This window comes from Schistocerca cancellata, chromosome 4 (genome assembly GCF_023864275.1).
Source record: "Schistocerca cancellata isolate TAMUIC-IGC-003103 chromosome 4, iqSchCanc2.1, whole genome shotgun sequence".
NCBI lineage: Eukaryota > Metazoa > Arthropoda > Insecta > Orthoptera > Acrididae > Schistocerca > Schistocerca cancellata.
The window spans coordinates 567,455,911-567,482,284 of NC_064629.1; the positions used below are offsets into that span (position 1 = coordinate 567,455,911).

The window sequence follows — 26,374 nt, forward strand, 5'->3', positions numbered from 1 at the left end:
TTGAGGACACTTGCCATTTATTTTCAAAGATAACTGCTGCAACTACATTTATTTATTAAAGCACTGAAACAGGAAAAGGGTCACAGAATCTAATGGAAACATCTTTCCAAGCCATGAAGATCCACACGATTGCAAAATTGTGTTTTATGTAACTCATTAAGCCCTAAGACATGTAACAGCACCTACCGACAAGTTATAAAATTACACTAACCGTTCTCTTTCCATTCTTCCTGATAATTTTTGTACTGCTACTCAGCATAACATACAACTTTGTTCACTTACAATAAGATAACATGACAATATGATACACTACATAAGTTAGGACAATGGCTTTTTACGTAAAACAGCTTCAGTTGTTCCTGAGAGGAACAATGCACAGACTTTCTGCCATTGTTAGAATGCTGGTGAAATATGAGTTATCTATGGAGATCTTTAGAGATCTACTGTGGAACAATGCTCCAGTGTGTGTCACTGCTGCAAATTTAAATCAATGGAGGCTTCTGAATGGAAAAGGAACAGTAATGTGCTTCAATTTGTTCAGTTTATATGAGAATGTTCTAAAATTAGTCTAAATAAATTTTAAGAGTGATGCAAATCATCTGACAATATAATTATAGAATCATCGTCCACTGAATGTTCTTGAGTAACATGTTAGTGACCTGCATATTGCTCATTCTTGAATCTTAGAGGCAAAATTTGCTTATATTTGTACAATTTTTGTGTCAATAAGCCATCATTTTTCTCCACATGCACTCCATTAATGAAGAAGATCATCATCTGACACTATTCATACAATAAGAACAACACACTTCCCTACATTCCCCCAGGATTGCATCAGTTGTGCATTACAACAGTCATCTTGTGGTATTTGATACTGGTTGTTATGCTGTTTCTTATGGATCTCATCACTAAACTGTAATATACAGAAATAAACTTGTAAACAGGCATATTTATGGGAAATAGATATTCATCTTGCAAGATGACATGTTGACAACATATGACATTATGTTGAAATGAATTCACTAAATTCTCTGAAGCAATAGAAATAACTTATTCATTTAAAAAAATCATAAGCAATGATTATGACAATAAGGGGACTGTACTTCATTGAACGGAAAACTCACAACATGAAAGCAGCAGAAACAAAGGTCACGAAGTATGGCAGCAAAAATGTACCTGCTCTACAGACAAAAAGCATATTCTCGTAATGCAACACAATATGCAGAGGTGTCTGATAAACAGAGGGTAGTTAACTTTAACAGTTAAAGGTGAGACAGCACAAACTGTTAAAGGACTGTGTGTAAATGTTTTAGAAAGTGAAAACAGATGATTGTGACAATGTACATAGTTTAGCAGTGTATATGTTTGTAAAACAAAGAAACAAATTTCATATCTTATTACAATAAAAAGAAAACAGTGTGCTATCGACTGAGGAACACCAGTAGTGCCACTGCAGTCTCAAAGAAAAATAACAAACTGTCAGGAAAAAGTCAACAGCAATTAGATATTCCCACCTGAATGTATGGAATCAATTTACAACAATAAAACTTTAAACTGTCAGCTTTATTTTAGTTCATGTGATAATGGCAGCTTCTTCAAATACCTGCTTGTACAGCACAAGGCACAGCGTGATAGCTTGCCAGATAAGAAGGTGGACCAGGCCGCATCGAATTCATGCATCGGATTAATGACTGTGGGCTTGTATTCTGGTCACATGGGCAGTTTCTATGGTTGTTTGGACAAACGCAGGCTGGTCCCCAACTTCTACCTCACGATAGGCAAACAGTTAAAATATGATAAAATACAGACCAAAGTTTACACGCTTCACAGGCAGATGGTGTACACAACTTCCCTCCCTTAGATTACTACAGGGATTCCCATTTGAGTTCACGAAGCATCTCCGTAATACTTGGGTGCTGATCAAACCTACTGATAACAATTTAGCTACACACCTTTGGACTGCTTTAGTGTCTTCCTTTAATCTGAACTGGTGGAGATCCCACACTCTCTTGCTGTACTCAAGATGGTTTGCACTAGTGTTCTATACACTGTATCCTTTATAGATGATCCACAATTTCCTAAAATTTTCCCAGAAAAATCAAAGTTTACCATTCACCTTTATCAAAGTTTATCATTCACCTTCCATATTACCATCCTCTTACATGCTTGTCCCATTTCATATTGCTCTGCAACATTGTGCACAAGTATTTAATTGACACGACTGTGCCAAGCAGCACACTACTAATGCTGGAATTACTGTTCCTACTTTTCTCTAATAACCTGCATTTTTCTACATTTAGAGCAAGCTGCCATTCATGTCGGTGTGTGATGACAGCAATGGCATCCAGCCATGAACTTAATTTTTTTAAAAAAATAAAAATTTGCCAAATCCTCAAAACGTTGACCATACAATAGACGGGATAAATGTTAGGGACAAAACAAAGAAAATGGTAGATCTGGTTTGCTCATTGGTGTAAATATTTGGCAAGCTTAAAAACTGTACACTAACAGAAGTGTACAGGTATCATTTTAACATGGTCCCTGAGGCTAAAAGCAGCCAATCGCTGTATATCAATAAATTTTAATTTTCGACAAAAATTATTTAAAATCGGTCTTATCACATGGCTGCAATCAAGAATGTTTCAAAATAATTTTATGACAATAAAGACTGCTGTTCTCCAACAATGTTATATAAAATTATTTTTGCAAAAAGTTTACATTCACGCTGGAACAACACTTTTAACCTTTAGCAAGTCCATATAGATAGTAAACCTACCATATAGCGATTTATTTCACCGCATTAAGTTTAATTTAACTTACTGTTCAGGAAATATCCACAGAAATTAGTAAGCCAGGTGATCTAGCCCCACTGTAAGTAATTCCAGAATTAAAATTGAAACACTCTGTCTTCTAATAAACACACTGATCTTCTGAGCAAATGCAGTGTGGTAAGCCCTGTTTTGACTCACTGACAGACACTAGTGAAGATGCTCACTGGGAATGAAAACTGATACTACCACTACAGAAGTAACATAAGAAAAGACTAGAGATTAAACATTATGGTCCCGTCAACAAACAGGTTATCAGAGATTGAATATGTAACACACTTAGTTGCCCTGAAGGCACACAGTTAGCATCACAAGGAGAAAACAAGAGTAAGTGCAAGTTTTCTATGGGCAATGTCAACTTGAATAAAATTCTATTGGGCATTAGGCCACATTATTTTGAAACTAAAACCACTATTAAACAGTCCCAAGATCAAGATGGGAAACTATTGTATATTGAGGTAACACAGCAAAAACTGATCAGCTTGATGATGAATAATATTCAAAAAGTAAAGAAATAAATGAATAGTCAGGTCAGTACCAGCTTACACCACCTATAACAGAAGACTGAGAAGTAAATCTATATGAAATTTCTCCATGAAACAGATGCAAAATGAAATGCCACATTGTGAAGTGGATAACAGCCACCACAAAACTATAATGGCATGAGCAGATACATGTACAAGATGCAACAAAGAATGTTAAAACTCTTGGGCATGCCAATAAAGGGAATACATCAAAATTTGGGATTCCTGTTGCTATTGAAACAGACGTGGTGTCAGTTCACTGGATACCTTTTCATGCACACAAAAGTGACAGAGCCTATTATGCTATTTCATTTGATGTATTAATGATGCTGAAGAAATGAAGTAATGTAAAATATTTGATTATCACCAGCTTAGAAAGTAACATTATTTATAATTTCACTTCTCTTCATTCATTCACAAAATTTACCTGAATATATTCTTAATGATCATATATTTAAATACAACTAGTTTTGAAGTTGCTAAAGTCCATAATTGGGATGCTACAATACACAAACATTCTTTATCAAGATCACTGTTTTTTATTTATTTACTTATTTATTTATCAATTTAATGAGAACATGTGAGCCAAAGCTCTTTCCTCATAGAGAAAATCAGCACACAGTTTCCAGAATGCTCATTACAAAATTTGTACATAATCAAAGGAAAAATTGTGGTTGAGTAAACAAATAAAAAATACATTACAGAAAAAAGGTCTCAGCTACTGCGAGCAACTCCTGTAAAGTACCCAATGAGTGTGCCACAAACAAATCTTTTAACATGGATTTGGCTACTTTATGTTTATCACTACTTTTTTCAGTTCTACTGGAAGCCCACTGAAAATGAAAGCTGCTAAATAATGCACACCTTCCTGTATGGCACCTAAGGAAGTTTTATCAAAGTGCATATAATTTTTCTGTATAGTGTTCACTGAACGGATATCGCAGTATATTCTTCAAGTCAATATTGTCAACTACAAATCCCAAGATGGAATGTGTGTGCAGGGTTGGCACAGTTTGATTCTCAGACACCTGAAACCTACAAGAAGTTTACAAATTGACACTGCAGATCAATCCGACTGCTCTTTTCTCGACTAAGAATGTTCTTGGTGAGCGCACAGTGTTGCTCCAAAATATAACACCATTACAGAAAATAACAGTTAAAGTAATCAAAGTAAACAAGCTTTTGTATTTCAGTGTGAGACACAGTACAGATACCTCTTATAGTGAAGACAGAAGCATTCTGTTTCTGCACATGACCTCGATCATGATACCTTTGAACAAGTCTTCTGTCTAACCTCAGTCCTAGGAATTCAAAATGCTCAACTTCGCTGAATGGTCACCTTGGAACAATAAAATTTCACTTCTACAATGACTCCATGACAGAAACTTCTGACTACTTTTTGTTGCAGTTAAACATTAATGGCCAAAAACTTTATTTGTGGCAGTCTTTTTGTTGAGCCTATCTGTGACTCAGCATCTCCGCTATATGGTGAGTAGCAACTTTCCTTCTCATAGTATTGTTACATTTCATCCTGGATTTTCCACTGTTTGACTTTGACCAAAATCACATGATTGGATGAAATATAACTTTGTATAGACGCGCACGCGTGCTCACACACACACACACACACACACACACACACACACACACACACAAAAATCAGCTTGCAATTCTCTGTGACAGGTAGAATGACCACCAGAATGCATTAGTTTTGTTCTGTTTAGCATTGTTACCAGACCAGGTAAGGTATCAGAGGGCAGCGTCAAATGTTGAGTGGTCAATATGATGAACACAGAGATGCTGCATACTCGTATGAGACATCAATATAAGAAACTGACCGAGTTTGAAAGTGGTCTCACTGTGGGTCTCCACTTGGCCAACTGATCAAATCATGCAACATACAGATTTGTGAAGCATTCAGATGTGACAGTGACCCGATGTTGAGTTGCATGTGAACATGAGGGCAGCCATACTTGTCTTTCTGGCCTATCAAGTCTGACCACCACAAGGGAGGATCACCTTACTGTGCATCCCTTCACATCCGCACCTGCCATCCAAGAACAAATAAATGTATGTTATTCAAGGTGTGGCTATTGCTCATGACTGGGACTGGGCCTACCTGCTGTTTGTCACTCAGGCATGTGGTGACATGACCAACGGCCCACCGTGGCTGCTGCTGTTTCACAAAGCATGGCCTCAGCTGCATTTGCAGCCACTGCAGGCAGTCAGCAACGGGAAGGAGAGAAGCATCGCCAAATTGGGTTTTACTTTCAACTACTCAGATATTTTACTACAAGAAGAAGAGGATGACACAGTAATGTTATTTTTGTTCCTCAACAACAGAAAGGAGAATAAGATTAATAATATTTTTGCAGTACATGACATTGAAGGCTGTTACAACATTTTGACTAACAAGCCCCTTCCAAACGACGACAAAATTCAGACCGTATTTTAGATTAAATGTCAGTCAGTTACCACACATTTTACAACTTACAGAAAGTGATATATAGCAGAAAAAATATGTAATTGGTTGAAGAATCTCATTAGTGCAGCTGAAAAACACATAGGGACACTAATTTCCTTCTCAGTTCCACAAATTTTTTGCTAAAATTATTTGTCGCACTTGTACTAGTGTAACAACTCTTAACATTTTTACACATCATGGAACATTAAGTAATTCCTCAATTATTATTAAGAGCAAATGCTTTGTGATGGTGACTAAAACCTTCCCAGAACATGGTCTCATATTTCTCCTTTAAGGTGAAGACGGTGAAACGTTTGGAAGGTTGCTATATAATGACACTCTTGCATATTATTTAGGTTTAAATTTTACACAGCACTGAATCACTGCAATAAAAGTCCCTAGTCATTCTCCCACCACTGACAAGTTCACAGCAATAAAGAGTGAAAGAGTATAACATAAATAGTATTCATTAAAATCCCCCAGCTGTTTTTAGGAAACTTGCAAAATGTAGTAAAAAATTATCTAGACACAGTAGAAATAAATTTACAAGGGGCAGCCAATAAGTAATGCAACAGCTTTTTTTCTGAAAGCAGGTTGCTTTCATTCAGAATTCCAATACACCATATTATCCACCACTCTTCTGACCGTGAAACCCTAGTTTCCAACATAACCTCTATTCAATGCAACAGCATTATGCCACCTTACTGGTCAACATTGGAGCCCACATCTTGCTTTATCAATAATCTCCTCATCATCCATATACTGCTTCTTGTGGAATGCTTCCTTCACTGGGCCAAACAGATGAAAGTCACAAGGTGTGAGGTCCAGGTTGTAGCAGGCAGCAGAAACCGGCCGCGACACAAGCAGCAACATGGAAGTAACCGATTTTGTGACTTATGAGTTACTAACCAGGAGTGAATTTTATAAAATCATCTGTGTGCATTAATAGTTTAGTTTCTTGTATTTCTGCATGTTTATTTAATATCTAATAGCCACAGTTCTTGCGTTTTCGTTTGCACCGGAAAGTAAATCGATTTTGTGACATATTACAAGTCCCTAATCAGGGGCGAATTAATTAGTTTCACCTGAGTGCTTAGGTAGTTATCTTTTTAAATCTCTGCATGTTAATCTAATTTAATAGACACAGTTCCTGCGTTTTCATCAGGGTCTACAGTAGAGTTGTGCGACACATGCCGATAGTGCGTTTATCTGCATAATTTAGTTTTCCACGGTCTTTAGGATGGACAGGGACTGCGACTGTTGTGTGCGGATGCGAGCTGAGTTGGTGACACTTCACTCTCAGCTTCAGGCTGTGATGGCTTCGTTAAGGCTGCAGTGGATAGGCACCATTGTTATGGGCCAGCCGTGGGGACCTAACGGACATGCAGCACGGCCAAGTCCTCTGATTGTTCCTCACCAGTGGACAGCCAGTTACTGCTCGCACTGAGGTTGATCTCCCATCTGTGGTCAAGTGGGAGGTCGCTCCGTGGTGTAGCAGGTGGTGAAGGACTTCCCAGGCGGACGCACGTAACACCTCCCCAGTTTGTTGGACAAACAGGTTCCAGGCGATGTCTGGCTGATGCTGAGCCAGTCGCCTGCCCTGTTTCAGAGGAAACCTCTCAGGCTCCAAGATCCGGGCAATCACAGGGGGGTGGGTGGAATTATGGATAATTGGGAGCTTCAATGTGAGGCATGTTATGGAGCTCCTTAGGAACATGGCTGCCAAGAAGGGAAAGAAAACCAATGTAAACTCTGTGTGCATACCGGTTGGAGTCATTCCAGATGTGGAACGCGTCCTCCCGGATGCCATGAAGAGCACAGGGTGCAGCCAACTGCAGGTAGTTGCTCACGCCGGTACCAATGATATGTGTCACTTTGGATCAGAAGAAATTCTCTCCGATTTCGAGCAGCTAACAGAAGTGGTAAAGGCTGCCAGTCTTGCTCGCAAGATGAAAGCAGAGCTGACCTTTTGCTGCATAGTCGACAGGACCAATTGTGGGCCTCTGGTACAGAGCCGAGTGGGGGGTCTGAATCAGAGGTTCAGACGGTTCTGCACCCGTGCAGGCTGCAGATTCCTCGACTTGCGCCAAAAGGTGATTGGTTTGCCGGTTCCTACAGCAGGCGGCTACACAGGTAGCAGGGGCTGTGTGGCGTGGACTGGGTGGTTTTTTAGGTTAGAGGGTATCGGGAAAACACAAGAAGGGCTTCAGTCACAAGGGGTGCAGGCCGAACACAGGAAAAACACAGATACAGGAACCATTGGTTCAACAGTTGTAAATTGTCGTAGCTGTGTTGGGAAAGTACCAGAGCTCCAAGCACTAATAGAAAGCACTGATGCTCAAATTGTTGTAGGCACCGAAAGCTGGCTGAAGCCAGAGATAAGCTCAGCTGAAATTTTTGCGAAGAACTTAATGGTGTTCCAAAAGGATAGGTTAAACACGGTTGGCGGTGGCATGACTGTTAATGTTATAAGTAGTTTATCTTGTCGCGAAATTGTAGTAGATAGTTCCTGTGAGTTAGTATGGGCAGAGGTCATTGTTGGCAACCGGAATAAAATAATAATTGGATCCTTTTACTGACCTTCCAATTCAGATGGCTGAAAGGTTCAAAGAAAATTTGAGTTTGATTTCAAACATGTACCCAACTCATATGATTATAGGTGGTGGTGACTAATTTACCCTTGATATGATGGCGAAAATACATGTTTAATTCCAGAGGTACACATAAAACAACATCCAAAATTGTGCTAAACACATTCTTTGAAAATTATTTCGAGCAGTTACTTCATGAGCCCATGTGAATAGTAAACGATTGTGAAAACACACTTGACCTCTTAGCAATGAGTATTGTAACCCCCCCAATCCTCCAAAATAAACGAAAAATATACCTATTCAAGAAAGCAGATAAAAATTCACTTGACACCTTCCTGAGAGACAATCTCCACTCATTCCAAATTAATAATATAAGTGTAGACCAGATGTGGCTTCAATTCCAAGAAATAGTATCGGCAGCAATTGAGAGATTTATACCAAATAAATTAACAAACCACAGAGCTGATCCTCCCCGGTACACAAAACGGGTTAGAATACTGTTACAGAAACAATGAAACAAACATGCCAAATTTAAACAGACGCAAAATCCCCAAGATTGACGATCCTTTACAGAAGCTTGAAATTTAGCATGGACTTCGAAGCAAGATGCTTATAACAGTTTCCACAACGAAACTTTGTCTAGAAACCTGGCAGAAAATCCAAAGAGATTCTGGTTGTATGTGAAGTATATTAGCAGCAAGAAACAATCAATGCCTTCTCTGCACAATAGCAATGGAGATACTATCGAAGACAGTGCTGCCAGAGTTAACAAAACATAGCCTTCCGAAATGCCTTCACAAAAGAAGACGAAGTAAATATTCCAGAATTTGAAACAAGAACAGCTGCCAACATGAGTAACATAGAAGTAAATATCCACGTAGTAGTGAACCAACTTAAATCACTTCATAAAAGCAAGTCTTCTGGTCTAGACTGTATACCAATTAGTTCCTTTCAGAGTATGCTGATGCATTAGCTCCATACTTGACAATCTGATACAACCATCCACTCGAGGAAAGATCCGTACCCAAGGACTGGAAAGTTGCACAGGTCACACCAATCTTCAAGGAAGGTAGTAGGAGTAATCCACTTAATTACAGGCCCATATCATTAACGTTGATATGCAGCAGGATTCTGGACCATATACTGTGTTCGAACATTATGAATTACCTCAAAGAAAACATTCTATTAAAAAACAGTCAACATGGGTTTAGAAAACATCGTTCTTGTGAAACACAACTAGTTTTTTATTCGCATGAAGTGTTGAGTGCTATTGACGAGGGATTTCAGATCGATTCCGTATTTCTGGATTTCCGAAAGGCTTTTGACACTGTACTACACAAGCAGCTTATAGTGAAATTGTGTGCTTATGGAATATCATCTCAGTTATGTGACTGGATTTGTGATTTCCTGTCAGAGAGGTCACAGTTCATAGTAATTTACAAAGTCAACGAGTAAAACAGAAGAGATTTCTGGCATTCCCCAAGGTAGCGTTATAGGCCCTTTGCTGCTCCTTATCTATATAAATGATTTGGGAAATAATGTGAGGAGCCGTCTTAGGTTGTTTGCAGATCATGCTGTTATTTATTGACTAATAAAGTCATCAGAAGATCAAAACAAATTGCAAAACGATTTAGAAAAAATATCTGAATAGTGCGAAAATTGGCAGTTGAACCTAAATAACGAAAAGTGTCAGGTCATCCACATGAGTGCTAAAAGGAATCAATTAAACTTAAGTTACACAATAATGATGATGTGATGATGATGGTGGTGGTGGTGATGATTTGTGGTTTGCGGGGCGCTCAACTGCACGGTTATCAGCGCCCATACAAATTCCCAAGCTTTGCGCAGTCCAAACTCGCCACTTTCATGAATGATGATGAAATGATGAGGACAACACAAACACCCAGTCATCTCGAGGAACGTTACACAATAAATCAGTCATATATAAAGGCCATAAATTCAACTGAATACCTAGGTATTACAATTACAACCAACTTAAATTGGTAGGAACACACTGAAAATGTTGTGGGGAAGGCTAACCAAAGACTGTGTTTCACTGGCAGGACACTTAAAAAATGTAACAGATCTATTAAGGAGACCGCCTACACTACACTTGTCCGTCCTCTTTTAGTATACTGCTGCGCATTGTGGGATCCTTACCAGATAGGACTGATGGAGTACATCAAAAAAGTTCAAAGAAGGGCAGGACGTTTTGTATTATTGTGAAATATGGGAGAGAGTGCCACTGAAATGACACAGGATTTGGGCTGGACATCATTAAAAGAAAAGCATTTTTCATTGCGACGGAATCTTCTCATGAAATTCCAATCACAAACTTTCTCCTCCAAATGCAAAAATATTTTGTTGACACCCACCAACATATGAAGAAATGATCACCAGGATAAAATAAGGGAAATCAGAGCTTGTACGGAAAGATATATGTGTTCGTTCTTTCCACACGCTATATGAGATTGGAATAATAGCGAATTGTGAAGGTGGATTCAATGAACCCTGTGCCAGGCACTTAAATGTGATTTGCAGAGTATCCACATAGAAGTAGATATGGATGAGGAAGAACAATGCAATGAAGACTTTGTGTGAGGCCTTGAGTTGTCACTAAGAAGGAGAAGTTTGTTCGCATTTTGGTGGCGATGAACACACGAAAGTCGTTTCTTCAATTTCCTGAGGCTACCACAATACCCTTCAGTTGATTGCTGCACCACGAGGGAGGACACTAAACAGAATACCCCTTCAGAGTCCTGGACACCAAACAGAATACCCCTTCAGAGTCCTAGAAGGCTGTCATGACTTTACTGGCTGACAGTGTGGCTCTCAACATTTTCTTCAGAGGGGAGGCGGTATAGCACTGCTCCACAGTTTGCTGTTTTGTCTCTAGTTCGAAGTGTGAACCCATGTTTCATCACCTGTGATGATGTTCAACAAAAAGTTGTCATGATCAGCCTCGTAATGTGCAAGCAATTTTGAACAGTCTTCTGTTAGGCAGCAAGGAACCCAGAGTGCAGACACCTTCAAGTATACCAACTGGTGGACGAGTGTGTCAGCACTTCTAACAGAGAGATCCAGCTGAACAGCAAAGTGTTTGATTGTGATTCATTGATCACCTCGAATGTGTGTGTCTGCACGTTCCAACACTACAGGAGTCACAGCTGCGTGCGGTCGGCTGGCATGCAATAGAGTGGACAGGTTTACACAACCTTGTTGTGATGACAACGGATGTCTCATCCAACAACTCACCGTGCTTTTGTTCGCTGTCAGGTCTCTGCTGACATTCTGCAAGTGCATATGAATATCTGTGAGGCTCTGGTTTGCCTCTAAAAGAAACTCAATTACAGTTCTCTGTTTGGAATGCATCTAACACCATTTTGAAGACTATATATAGAGCCATCACCTATTCAAACTTCACGAAACTATAGGGGACTGAAGGAAGAATACTCCATGATGTACAAAAACAAATTCTTCATTTTTTTCAACTAAAATTGGCCGAGAAAGAAAAGTATGTTGCATTACTTATTGAATGCTCTTCGTACAATATCTTCCTTCCCAGCTGCCTCTAGGTACTTTATTTTGAATTCTGCCTATGCTTTCTCCCTTTCCGTCTATCTTTTTCTCAGCAGAAGATACATCTTGCCCTCAGTACTCATTTCTTCCTCTTACATAAATTTGTGCCGCTGGCATCAGGAACTTCGCTTATCTGCGTGGAAGTTGTATGTTCATCTGATACATTTGATGGAACTTGCATGTCTTTCATCTCATCTCATGCTCTTCCAGATAAAATGGATTCAGTCTCCGCACTGTCTCTGAAATCAGTCACAATGTCTGAAACAATACTGTCCATCTATTCTTCCAACAGAAACAGTCAAATATTGGAGACAGATCTGCAACAAAATATTTACTGTTGCACGGCATAGCCCTGCTTTTACATTCCCAGAATTAACATTTTCCCACCGTTTACAACATTTTTTATCACTCCTGTAAAATTTTCTATGTCCACACTGTTAATCTGCACCAAACTTATAATTTTCTCACAATTAACACTTTATGAAAAAATGTTTGTGGAGAAAAAAAAAATGTAAAATGACACCGGCATAACACTGACCATCAAGTAGTGTTTACAAAGATTACATGGTTAAGTTTCTTGAAACCACAGCATTCTACTTAGTGGATCTGAACTGGGAGACATATAAAACTTCGCGTGGTGCCTGATGGGAGTAACTAAGTTAATTCGAATAAAGATATCATGACCAATCAGAACCATTTCCAAACTGTCTCTACTGCACATGTGCTGTTTTATGATTGTTGTGATCATCACGACACCTTTGTTAAACCGTATTTAGCGTGTTTCGTCGTTTGGCCACTTGTAGCACTAGTTAATATCTTCACTCATTTTGCATTGCTCAAATGTTTTGTGGTTTAAACACAGTGCCAATTACATATATTTTCAGCTGAGCAAAACATGTCTGAGAATTTATCGTCAGGATTTACATGTGTATTTTTTGTGATGTACACAAACGAACAGTGTAACTGATAAGCTGCATGTGTGTGCAAGAGGTGCAGAACAACACATATGCAAACACCGCACAACACACTATTGCAAATATTCGACTTGAGAAAGAGAAAAAAACTCTCTAAACATGTCATGCTAAGCATGAAAAAATATGTAACTGGTGCAATATTTCATTACTTAAATAATGAATGACAGCTGCAGGCTTTCCAAAAACACCGATTACGATGTATGAAACTGAGTCAAAGATTTCTACTTCGCACACAGCTGTCAGTTCCTGTTACATTAGCGGTTTTTATTAGACAATAAATCTTTGTGTGGTTCAGCATGGGTCAATACCCAGTACCTCAAAACCACTTGCACTACTGATTTGTAAATGTAATCATTTCATATACGCCATATGCACTGTTGCATCAATAAATCTCGAGTGAATTTTAAACCTCTAAAAGGGTGTACTAATTTTTCCCCTAGCAGTGTATTTTAAAAATTCACGTCATTTTTGAGTTAACGATTGTTGTTCCTAGTTGATTAAAATAAGCTCACACTTTCATACCTCTTACAGGTGCCCTGTGACAAAAAAATTCCTGGTTAGACAACATTTATAAACAGCTGGTCATAGAAATGACATTAGTAAAAATATGTCCACGATCCCAACAACCTTACCACCAATATTTCCTGCAGAAAGAAATGGAAATGACGGTAATAAACATCTCTTTGTGTAAATTAAATAATGCAGAATTTCAAATGTTCCTGGAAAAATTTCTGAACAAAAAGATCCTGATGAATCAACAATCAAGAAAAACTACCATGCCAAAGTTCAAGAAGAACAAGTTTAAAAATCTATTTATTGAAATTAATTTGTGTGCCAACTACCCCCCCTCCCCCTCCCCGCCCATTTTGAGCGTTCTAAAAACTGATCAATTGATTAATACTTTTAAACGCATCACAAAAAACATTAAATAGAAACACAAAATTATATATGGCCTGTAGTGCCATGGAGTTTTATTTGGTTTAGTTTATGATCAAGAAACACAAATTTTTATAAATGTTTTTAAGTTGCTCCTCCCAAAAGTGAGCCCCTGATCTATGCCTCAATCTGTACTTATTTTCAATAAAATAATGCTGAAGTAATACAAGGAAAAGAAAGAGAGAATATCGGTGACTCAAACATGCGGTTATCTGCGGGTGAAACAATAATCATGAAGGAGATTAACTGCCAACATCGTCGTGGGAAAACTGATGGAATCTGAACCAGAAATATACAACCTAAATGTCTCCAGGCTACTGTAAGAAACAAACATTGAGTGAGTGCTAGGTTAGTTCATGAAGCATTACGTGTTCCGTGGCCTGCTCAAGAAAATGAGGGAAAAAAATCTTGCTGATACTTATAGATGCAGCAGCATACATGCTTAATGTTGCTATAGCTTTGCAGTTATTTCATCCTAAGGCAGTTCACATGACTTGTTTAGTATATGTCTTTACTGGTTGGCAGAGGAAATTTGAGTGAATTTTCCAGAAGCAAATGCCATGATTTCCTCTGTGAAAAGAGTGTTTGTGCAGGCACCATCAAGAACGAAATTATTTACTGATATGAAGCAAGATAGTCATTTACCCTCAGAGCCAATCCTTACGAGACGGAGAACATGAATTAAGACAGCTCTAGATTAAGTGATCATTTAGAAAATGTGAAAAAGGTGCTAGACGTGATGGACAAAGCTGAAGCAGCAAATACCCTTGCTGCATGTAGTGCTTGCAATGGGACGAGTCTCCAGAGTAAATTAGTGTTTAAGGGAACTCCCAGCCACAACCACACATTTGGAAGAAAAAAGGATGCCTCTTATCTTCTGCCTTGCAGGTATACAGAAAGCTGTTGCCAGACACATACCAGGAGAAATAGGAAAGTGTCTTCACAATACAACTGAGAAAACTGAAGCAAAAATCCACATTTAATGTTTCTTCAGGATGTGAATGAAGTGCTACAAAGAGAATCCTAAAAAAACAACTTAAGGTTTTTTTTTTGTATGTGACATAGCATCTTTCTCATACTGTTCTGTGACTTCGGGTGAAGAGAACTATATTTCTCTTCATAAAAAAAAAAAATAATAATAATAAAAAAACAAGCAACAGAAGGAAATCATTTCTTTGAGAAAACTGAGAAATACACTGACGGAAAAAGATCTTAGAGTAAGGAAATTTCAGGAATATATTTGGCTAGGCAACATATTTAAGTGATTAACATTTGAAGAGCACAGGTTAATGTTAGTGCAACGTAAGCCTTTGCAAAATAGAATGTGAACTGCCCATACATTAATAACTGTTGTAACCACCAGAAGGTTGAATGCAAGTATGCAACCATGCATGCACTGTGTTGTACATGTGCCAGATGTCAGTTGTTGGGCTGTAGTTCCATGCCTGTTGCACTTGGTCAATCATTACAGGGATGGTTAAAGTTGTTTGTGGCTGATGCTGGAGTTGTCGTCCAATGATGTCCCATATGTGCTCAAATGGAGACAGATCAGATCTGGTGATCGAGTAGGCCAAGGCAACATGTTGACACACTGTTGAGTTACAACAGAGTATGTGGGCAAGCATTATCCTGTAGGAAAACACCTCCTGTAATACTGTTCACAAATGGCAGCTTAACAAGTTGAATCACCAGAATGATGCACTATTTTGCAGTCAGGGTGTGTGGGATAATCACAACAGTGCTCCTGCTGTCATACAAAATCACACTCACGACCACAGCTCCAGATGTAAGTCCAATGTGTCTAGCAAGCAGGCATATTGGTTGCAAGCTCTCAACGGGTCTCCTCCTAATCAACACACAACCATCACTGGCATCAAGGCAGAACCAACTTTCTTAAGTAAACACAAAAGACCTCCACCCTGCCCTCCAATGAGCTCTCGCTTGACACCACTGAAGTCGCAAACAGCGGTGGTTTTGAGTCGGGGGGAATGCATGCTACAGGGCATCTGTCTCTGAGCTATGCTTGAAATAACTGGTTTGTAACAGTTCGTAGTGTCACTGTGGTGCCAACTGCTGCTCAAACTGCTCCTGCAGATGCAGTATGATGCACCAGAGCCACACGATGAATACCATTCTCATGACCACTGCTGCCAGCAACATTTACTGTGGCTACATTCCTACCAAGTCTTTCTGCAATATCACAGAAGGAATATCACTCTTTCACGGACCTATTACATGATCTCGTTCAAACTCAGTGAGGTGTTGATAATGGCATCTTTATCAACTCAAAGGCATTCTTGAGTAACATCAACTCACCACACCCAATCTCATAGTAACTAAAGCTCACAATCATTATGGAGTGTATTTAAAGCAAACCGGATTTGCATCTTCATAGTGGCGTTACTAGCATCACTCATGCAACTGGCATGGAATTTGAATAGACATCATATTTCACACACACACACACACACACACACACACACACACACACACACACACACACACACACACAGAGAGAGAGAGAGAGAGAGAGAGAGAGAGAGAGAGAGAGAGAGAGAGGGGGGGGGGGGGAGAGGGGGGGGGAGAGGGGGAGGGAAAGTTAATATTAATTTTGTTGATGGCTCAGTTTAAAAATAAATTTACAATTTGATTACTTCATCAAAGTTAAAACATTATGAGAAATGTTGAGATACTATATTTTATTTTTTAAGCATATTTTAAAGTTTTTAGAGCATATTTACCAGATTTTTACTGCATGGATGCATGCATATATAAACACTTTAAGGCGCATATAAATCCTACCTCTCGTAATAAGGCACAATGTATGGAATGCACAACATTACATATTACTTACCAGTGACATTTTCTCCACTGGCTACCAGTCATGGGGCATGTATAGAGTACATACTTTTAGTGACTCTTGCTGGCTGCATTTCTCTCATTTTCTTTTAACTTTTATACTGCATGTTTTTTACTTTTTAAAATATACCATTGCATTTTAGCTCAATAGTTTCTGACTTTAAATTTCCTTTCTTACCATTTGGAGGCAATTAAATTTTGTGTGAGCTTTGTGTTGTCACAACATCACAATTTCTCACTAGGTTTTGAACACTGTCTTTGCGCATTACTGATACGTGGTTTGACTCCATTTACACAGCCGTTCCAATGTACAAACTACATGTATGTTGAAATTGTGACTGATCTTTCATTGGGGACATTGAGTGCTCATATGCAATATATTTTTTCAGAAGTGTAGCCTACAATTACCAACTCATATGAATAGATGATACGTGGGACATCAGTGCTGACAGTTCCTTTTTCCATTTTGTTGTATGTTACTGTATGCCTCTTTTTCTTTGCTCCCAACTGGTGGGTGGATTGTGTAGGCATAGCTAGTCTGCTAACATCTTTGTTCAGATTCAGCAAGCTGCAGTTCTGTTGTTTCTAATTACCAATTGCATTGCATAGTAGTAGTGTTAATTTTTGTAACATATTTAGCATTATATTTTCAATAAAGTCTCCTTCCTCATTACAATTTGTTTCTTCTGTAGTTCATATGTATAGGTGGTATATGTGACAATAGTGGTGATTATGTACAAAGAAAATCATTTTTTCCATTTCGTGGCACGTAATTGTGAACCATTTTGTGTGCCGATTTGGTAGGCAGTTAGTATGAGCACAGTATCTGCATTGAGAAAGTAATAATTTCTGTTGTGCTCTATTAGCAAGCTGCAGACCTTTTGTTCATGAACAGTTACAGTGCACATTGGTACTGTATACTTTTTGTTGGCTAGTGAAAAACCCTACTTTTAATACACCCTCCTTCCTCTTTACTTTTCATTGAACTGTGGGTTATGAACAGATGAAAGACAAATAATGCTGTTTATTTCTGATGACATTCATTCATTTTGTTTCATTTCATTGCCTGTAATTGAGCAGGTTATAGGTTCCTGTTTAAGGGACAGATTGCTTGAGCTGTGATGTATGTGCTTGAAGAATGTTTTTTGTTCTGTTTCATTAAAGTGCTCAAGATTTTTTTATTTTAATGACTAACTGTATTGTGCAATGAAACTTTTTTGTAACATTTTAATTTTAGTTAACATTTTCATATAATACAATACGTACACACAAGCATCTATGCTTTGGTATTTATTTGCACTAAATTCCACAGGAAAGAGTTTGTGTAACTAATTATAAAAAATATTTTTATTGAACTTAGGTGAACTGACGTGTAGCAGTGACATACAACATGCCAGAATGCATGCCTATCACTCGTTGCTGCCCAACAGTATAACCTGTTTCTTCAGAGTACCAACATATACATTGCAATGGGTGTTCATTGTACTCAAAATGGTAAACTTATGACAAAGGTTATATGTATAACTATTGTGACTGTACCATCTCTACATGTAATGACACAATGTGTCTCATATACTTCATCTAATCAGGTCTGGTAACGTCATATTTGCTTAAAATAACTTCTGAATCTGTATTTGAGTAGTTTGGAAATATTTGTACGTCAAGCTATCATCTTTATGCTTATTTTAGGTCTGATGATGTTCATCCTTGACCAACATCAATAACCTGATTGATAAACATTTGCTGTCTATGACTGGATTTACAATAAAAGAAAAAAAGTTTTGAATTGTACGATTCCTCCATAGATTTTGTAATTTTTGGAGGCATCGATTTTTAATGTAATGAATGTTACAACTCTTAATCGCTCTTTACATTCATAAGAGAATCCCGGGAAACAGGAAGGTATGAAACTTCAGATGACACCAGTTCTGAAGTAGTTGCTCACCCCTGGCTCATCAGTCATATTTGAGGTAGTTGGTTGGCAACCAGAATATAACATTCATTTCAGTAAAATGTATTCTTCTCAGTGTCGCAATTTTCACAAATGTTAGCATTCAAGGCTATACAATAAGGACACGAATTCTTTCCCAAGTTGCCCTGCTCATACAAAGATTGAGTATACAAGTGTCTTACAGCAACAGGATGTGTTGCATGGATGCATATGACAGGTACCTAACATGATCCTTTCCTAAAAGGAACTGCAAGGTATGCACTTGTTAGCAAGAAAGGGATGGGGTGGACAGTGGTATCGAACAGGAAGAAACTGATTGCTAAATGATATTATGTTAGTAAGTATTACGTCTGCATCTCCTAATTATATGGAAAATGCTAGATATGTAAACAGGCAATATCAGTCATCAGCTAAGCTTTATTACTTTACTTATTGTGTGCTAACCAAACAGTAGCAACAAAATTTCAAAGCTCATGATCAAATAGTCGGAATGATGCCTCATATTAAAACATTAGTGGAATGGAACAACCAAACAGTAGCAACAAAATTTCAAAGCTCATGATCAAATAGTCGGAATGATGCCTCATATTAAAACATTAGTGGAATGGAACACATTCTGTCCTAAAAAACACCATGTTCCAAGTCGTCCGATTATGAACTGTGAAACTCTGAAACCAATTCTGATTTCTGTGGCAAGAAAACACACAAACAAACAGATACAGTGTAACTTCAAAACATTATAATGGCAGGGGGAGGGGTTGGAAGGGGAGGCACTCATATGATAAAGATTATAAATCTTGAAGAAAAATAATAATGATATAATATTGAGGAAATTTAAACTACAGGTTAAAGCATGCATTAAACAAATTGAGTCTAATCAAGATGATTCATTGTGCAAAAACTAATATGGTAGTCTGGAAATGAGAGAAAAACATGCCCCTGTAATTTAAACGTAATCATCAAGAAAAAGAGAGATATAATCATAAATCACAAATGTAAGATATAAAATGTTAAAAAATACATAAAACTGAAAAACTAGCAGTATTACCTTCTTCTAAATCCCGCATGTAGCCTTTGGCAAGAATGACGTCTTTCGTAAGAGCTTTGCATGCTGGTTGATCTGAGTGTTCTGGGTATTTCACTTTAAATGCTTTTAAACACTTTGAAGCTTCGTTTATCCACTGTAGTTCATACAAGCACCTTGCAAGCCTGCAATGTCACAATACAATGCAAAGTTTAATAAAAATATGAAAATGGTCACAACCAATTCTATTACAATATGTTTTTAAAAAAATGTATGAAAACTTAAAGAAAATCAAAGATGTAATATCACCTCACATTGGGAAACAATGGAGAAGGAAATCAATCATGTCCTTTCCAAGATGGCTCATGAACACATGAGAGACAAATAGCACTGTTTATATCCGATGACACTCACTCATTCATTTCATTTCATTTCATTGCCTCTAACTATGAGTACATTATAGGCTCCTTTTTAGGGGATGGATTGCATGGGCTGTGATGTATGTGCTCAAAGGGGTACCCTAAGTGAATAATCGATTACAAACACCTACTTCTGGTGGATATCATAATGCCGGCCTTCTGAAAGATTCCAAGATTCCAGTAAGTAATGGTTCACAGCAACTGGCGGGGAGTCTCCGATAACATCATGCACACTTGGGCCGATGCAGAAGAAGTAGTAGTAGTCAGGGACTAGTGGCCAACGATGAAAGTCGAGGAGTGACTTCAGTGATGGAACAGTTATGCTAATCCGAAGAAACGTCCACACGATTAAGATTTTGATGAGTTCAGTGGACAGATTAAGCAATTTCATAATTTTAGAAGACATTTTGCTAATGCATTGGCAAGGAATCTGAAGTTATGAGTGGAACTGAAATTTCTGAACACTATGTGTGTTGCCACAATTAATGGCACATGGGTGTTTCAACATTAATAAAGTGACCACTGATATTATCAGTTCTTGGAAGAAGTTATACTGTGTTTCTCTATGTCAGTTTAACCCTCCACAATGTACGTTCCAAGTTCAATTTTACATTGGAGCTAGACATAATGACTGCTGTGAATTTGCATCTGAGTCAGTCCAAAATTAATAAACTATATTTTCATTAAAAGACCTTTATCACTTCAAATATCATTAAATATAGATCCCTATAATCTTAGGAAACAGTGCAAAGGTTGGTTTCAGGCATACGGTAAGAGTTCAACAACCATCTACATATCTGGATGTAATAGCCAACTATTAAATAACAAAGGGGGTGGTTAAAAAGGCAATCATCCTGGCATCAGAAACTGTTTTAGGAAAACCACGGAAAACCTAAATCTGGATAGGTGTATGGGGATTTGTATCCCCATCCTCCCAAATGCAAGTCCAAAGTATTAAATATTGTGCCATCTCATTCAGTAGGGCAGTTACACATAAGATCTTCAGTAGATGTTCGTATGTCATATTAGTGATATTAACTGTTTGACATAACCTGGTTGTTGGTAGTAGTATTGTGTAGACCCAGATGGATTCTATTTCATAGCTAACCACCATTCGTTTAATTTATTTGGTAAACAAGCAGATTTCTGCAGAAACATATTTGTAATAAATTCCTCATCCAGTGTTCCCGAGTTCAATGATTTAATTAATTGAACTTGCAGCTGCATAATGACCACCTTAAGGTTAAAAACCAGTTGCACTTTAATATGCCATAACAAATTGCAAACTGGAGGTACAGCTCTCAAACGTCTCTCTGGGCATTCTGAAGGTTGAATTGTACTTTAAAATTTAGTATTTTATTCTAATTTCTCCACACACACACACACACACACACACACACACACACACACACACACACACACACACACACACACACAATGCAAAATATGGAACGTCTTCAAAAATTTCTTCCATGAATACAGTTACTATAAATTTGTGCTAGTATGAAATTTGTATATTTTAGCTACAGTTCTGAAGAGAGATTGACCTCACATCACCAACTACATAACAGAAGGCACAATACATAGTGAGGCTCATTTAAATATCATCAGAAAAAAAGACTAAGTCAAACTACAGGACTACATTATGAACAAAGAGAATGCCTCATTCAGTATCAGTTCATGAACAGCACAATAAATTCACTGAGAAGTTTTAAGCAGCATATAACGCACAGAGTGCCCAACAAAGAGTATTGGAAGCACATAAAGTTTTATTTACTGATGCAAAAATAGTAGTTTCAATATGTACTCCTATGATTATAATATGACTCATACACTTATCAGTTCATCTGTGGCCGTAATTATGTAATTTAATTGTAAAATGACCTCATGGGCACCCTGTATTTATTTGTATTTAACATCACAGTTTGAAATGTCAAAAGGTCAAACATATTCAGTAATAATGATTATTTTAGCTTTCAGAGCCACAAATGATATGCGCATGCAGATTTTGCATTGAAATGCATGGCCTCATATTATAAAAATTAAGTTAAAATTCTATTTTACTTCTCAGAAGCTTTTGGTACAGTTTTGTAGCCTTTATTTTATTAGATGCGAAATACTGCCAAGAACCTCATATGCCTGCTGTGCTAGGGCATGTAGCAAACACTGAAATTCTGAAGCCTGTTTAAATTTATATGTACACAGTGTAGCAGATTGAACAACTTTATTTTTGAAAAGCCATACATATATACATACATCTGGAATATGCATGGTGCCCTCCCCCCCTCCAAACTGCCCAAGTTCAACACTATTTCACAGATCATATATAACGAAATGTACTTAAGACTGTGAAGAGCAGTTTTTTATTTAAAAAATGTGAAACAGGTCACTACGATGAATTAACATTATACAATATGCATACAAAAAATTAATGTAATCTTCAGCACAAAAATATTGTGTTCTTGTGTTCTAAATGTATACCTGTACTCAGATACTTTCACTTGCAGAATTCAAGAATGATTACCTTACTGCAGATGGAAGACCTGGATTTGCAGTTCGGTTCACTACTAAGGATTACAAATAATGTGATATTCTTGTTGTGTACACATAAGACTTCGCAGAAAGGACTTGACAGCTCTTTTATTTGTTATTATTATTATTATTATTTCTGACATACCTTACTATCCAGTCTGGTTATGTTCCTCACACTCAATCCTTACATGCAGCAGGATCTTTGTTCAAGAATTTTATAGCAATTCATTTCCTTAACATCATTTCCCACCTTTTACAGTGGAAAGTTTGCTTTTGCAAAACATTTAATATTTCTTTTTCCAAAATAAACTTTGTCCTATTTTTCTTTTCTTCTTTTAGCATTGCTTAAGTTTCTGATGTGACATTTTTTATCTTGAGAAGAAGCAGCATTTTCTTGCCAGAACACAGAACTTCTCCAATTTAAATTTTTTCTCATCATATTTTTTCCAGCATTTTCTTGCCAGAACACAGAACTTCTCCAATTTAAATTTTTTCTCATCATATTTTTTCTTCCAATCATTTACAAATTCTGCAGAACAGTGTTTTCAGTTCTGTGCCATATAAGCCCTGAGTAAGCAATGCTGAGATGTAGCATATGTATTCATACCTGTGCAACTCTCACATTTATAAATAACACCACACAACACCAAATCGATTTGAGCACATTTCTTTCTCTTATGGTGCCAGGTCCCACTGCCAAGTTGCCATATGAGTAAGGCAACTAAATAAGGTGACCAGACATCCCATATTAAGTAGGACAGTCCCTTTTTTCTTGTGTGTCTCTCTCTCTCTCTCTCTCTCTCTCTCTCTCTCTCTCTCTCTCCCCTTTTTTTTTAAAGGTAGAATGGGATGCAAAAATATCCCTTGTTTGTGGCAATGACTTATAAGCATAAAATGCTGTTAACAATAGTACTCAAAATTTCAAAATGTCCTGTTTTGCATCAGTTTGATGAATAGTTTAAAGATACCAACAACTGATAAAGAAAGGCAATTTTTATATTATGGGTCTACAATAATTATACACTCGATACCATGTGGAAACTTCACTTGGAACAGTACAGTTGCGGATGACAACTGAACTGTGCCGGTATGTGCTATTAACCAACAAATCATAATTACTCACGTTTGATGTGAATGCCACCAACAATAATGACAACTTATTGATTGGCGACTCCATGGAGTTGTTTCAGTTATTGTGATCACTTCTCAGTTTTGGTTATTGATAACTTGATACCAGTGACTGGGTTTAATTTGTACACCACTGAAGATGATCACTATGTGATTGAAAATAGATTCTGCTATCAATAAAACATCAATACTACAGCCAACGCTGACCTTCCTTTTAATTTTAATAATGAAAACTGTAAACACACACACTTGAGTGTGAGTTAAATGAAATTCATTACATTTATGAATTTGGTTGAGGTTAGTATTGTGCTCTGCATTTGTGAAATAATACGAGGTGCATTCAAGTTCTAAGGCCTCCGATTTTTTTTCTAATTAACTACTCACCCGAAATCGATGAAACTGGTGTTACTTCTCGACGTAATCGCCCTGCAAACGTACACATTTTTTACAACGCTGATGCCATGATACCATGGCAGCGGCGAAGGCTTCTTTAGGAGTCTGTTTTGACCACTGGAAAATCGCTGAGGCAATAGCAGCACGGCTGGTGAATGTGCGGCCACGGAGAGTGTCTTTCATTGTTGGAAAAAGCCAAAAGTCACTAGGAGCCAGTTCAGGTGAGTAGGGAGCATGAGGAATCACTTCAAAGTTGTTATCACGAAGAAACTGTTGCGTAACGTTAGCTCGATGTGCGGGTGCGTTGTCTTGGTGAAACAGCACACGCGCAGCCCTTCCCGGACGTTTTTGTTGCAGTGCAGGAAGGAATTTGTTCTTCAAAACATTTTCGTAGGATGCACCTGTTACCGTAGTGCGCTTTGGAACGCAATGGGTAAGGATTACGCCCTCGTTGTCCCAGAACATGGACACCATCATTTTTTCAGCACTGGCGGTTACCCGAAATTTTTTTGGTGGCAGTGAATCTGTGTGCTTCCATTGAGCTAACTAGCGCTTTGTTTCTGGATTGAAAAATGGCATCCACGTCTCATCCATTGTCACAACTGACGAAAAGAAAGTCCCATTCAAGCTGTCATTGCGCGTCAACATTGCCTGGCAACATGCCACACGGGAAGCCATGTGGTCGTCCGTCAGCATTCGTGGCACCCACCTGGATGACACTTTTCGCATTTTCATGTCGTCATGCAGGATCGTGTGCACAGAACCCACAGAAATGCCAACTCTGGAGGCGATCTGTTCAACAATCATTCGGCGATCCCCCAAAACAATTCTCTCCACTTTCTCGATCATGTCATCAGACCGGTTTGTTGTCACACAATGTTCTGCCTTCATTAAACTGTTGCACCCACGAACACACTTTCGACACATCCATAACTCCATCACCACATGTCTCCTTCAACTGTCGATGAATTTCAATTGGTTTCACACCACGCAAATTCAGAAAACGAATGATTGCACGCTGTCCAAGTAAGGAAAACGTCGCCATTTTAAGTATTTAAAACAGTTCTCATTCTCGCCGCTGGCGGTAAAATTCCATCTGCCGTACGGTGCTGCCATCTCTGGGACGTATTGACAATGAACGCAGCCTCATTTTAAAACAATGCGCATGTTTCTATCTCTTTTGAGTCCGGAGAAAAAAAATCGGAGGCCTTAGAACTTGAATGCACCTCGTAAAATACAGTGAACTTCAAATACTGCAGACGATACTGGTCCATATGATGAGTACGCGCACATTAAACAACATGTATCACTGACAGTATTAGAAACATGGAAAGTGGAAAAAACATAACCCAGTGACTGTTGCACAGCCAAGTTTTTAAAATATTAGAATCCCTTCTTTGTTTACCTGAAACTAATGACCCCACAGAACGAGTGTTTTGTCATGTGAATGGTTTTGGACAAATGACAAGAACATTCCTTCAGTACAGACTTCAAATGCTATGTTGAGTGATAAGATGAACTTTATTCACACTTGTGCACATTTTTCAAACATCATATGTGGTAAAGCACTTACTGAAGAAGATCCATTCATCAGCAAAATATAAATGAGGAATGACTCTTGCACTAATAATTCTACAACATTATTGGCTTGGAGTGAATTCAGAGCTACTAAATATGTAAGTTACACATTATTTATTTATTTGTTTATTTATTTTTATTTATTTATTTATTTATTTATTTATTTATTATTTTCAAAACCTTCGTCTGTATGACTAAACAATTTTATGTATTCCCTTTTGCCCTTGTTTCACTGAGAAAAATTTTAACTGTCACTTTACAACTGATGTGACACAAGAGCATAATTTATTAATTTACTGATACACTATTGGATTTATGCCAGTGATCTCTGATCCATGCAGAGGTACACTGTTTACTTGCAATTGTGTTACCAAACATTGGTTAATTTGTTGATATTTACACCCATAAACTAAAGCTATTTGAAGCTATCAGTGGTACAATATTTCATTTAGATGTAATGTCCTAAAAAATGGTAATCATTAGATACTTTCATATATAAGGCCAGAATTTGCATCTATGTCTTTATTGCAACTGTGAATTTTTTTTTTTGTTCTCCAGCAATTACTCAGCAAGTTTGGTGTTTATTTAAATATT

At 37.8% G+C, this 26,374-nt stretch overlaps 1 protein-coding gene across 3 annotated transcripts in view; it reads right to left on the minus strand.

Moving 5' to 3' along the window:
• Nucleotides 1–26,374, minus strand: part of LOC126183524 (WD and tetratricopeptide repeats protein 1-like) — a 207,148-nt gene that overhangs the window by 50,110 nt on the left and 130,664 nt on the right. For all 3 annotated transcript variants that reach the window (XM_049925587.1, XM_049925584.1, XM_049925585.1), the window contains exon 12: nucleotides 19,755–19,915. In XM_049925587.1, coding sequence (XP_049781544.1) covers nucleotides 19,755–19,915 — 161 coding nt within the window. The remainder of the gene's footprint in view (nucleotides 1–19,754; nucleotides 19,916–26,374) is intronic.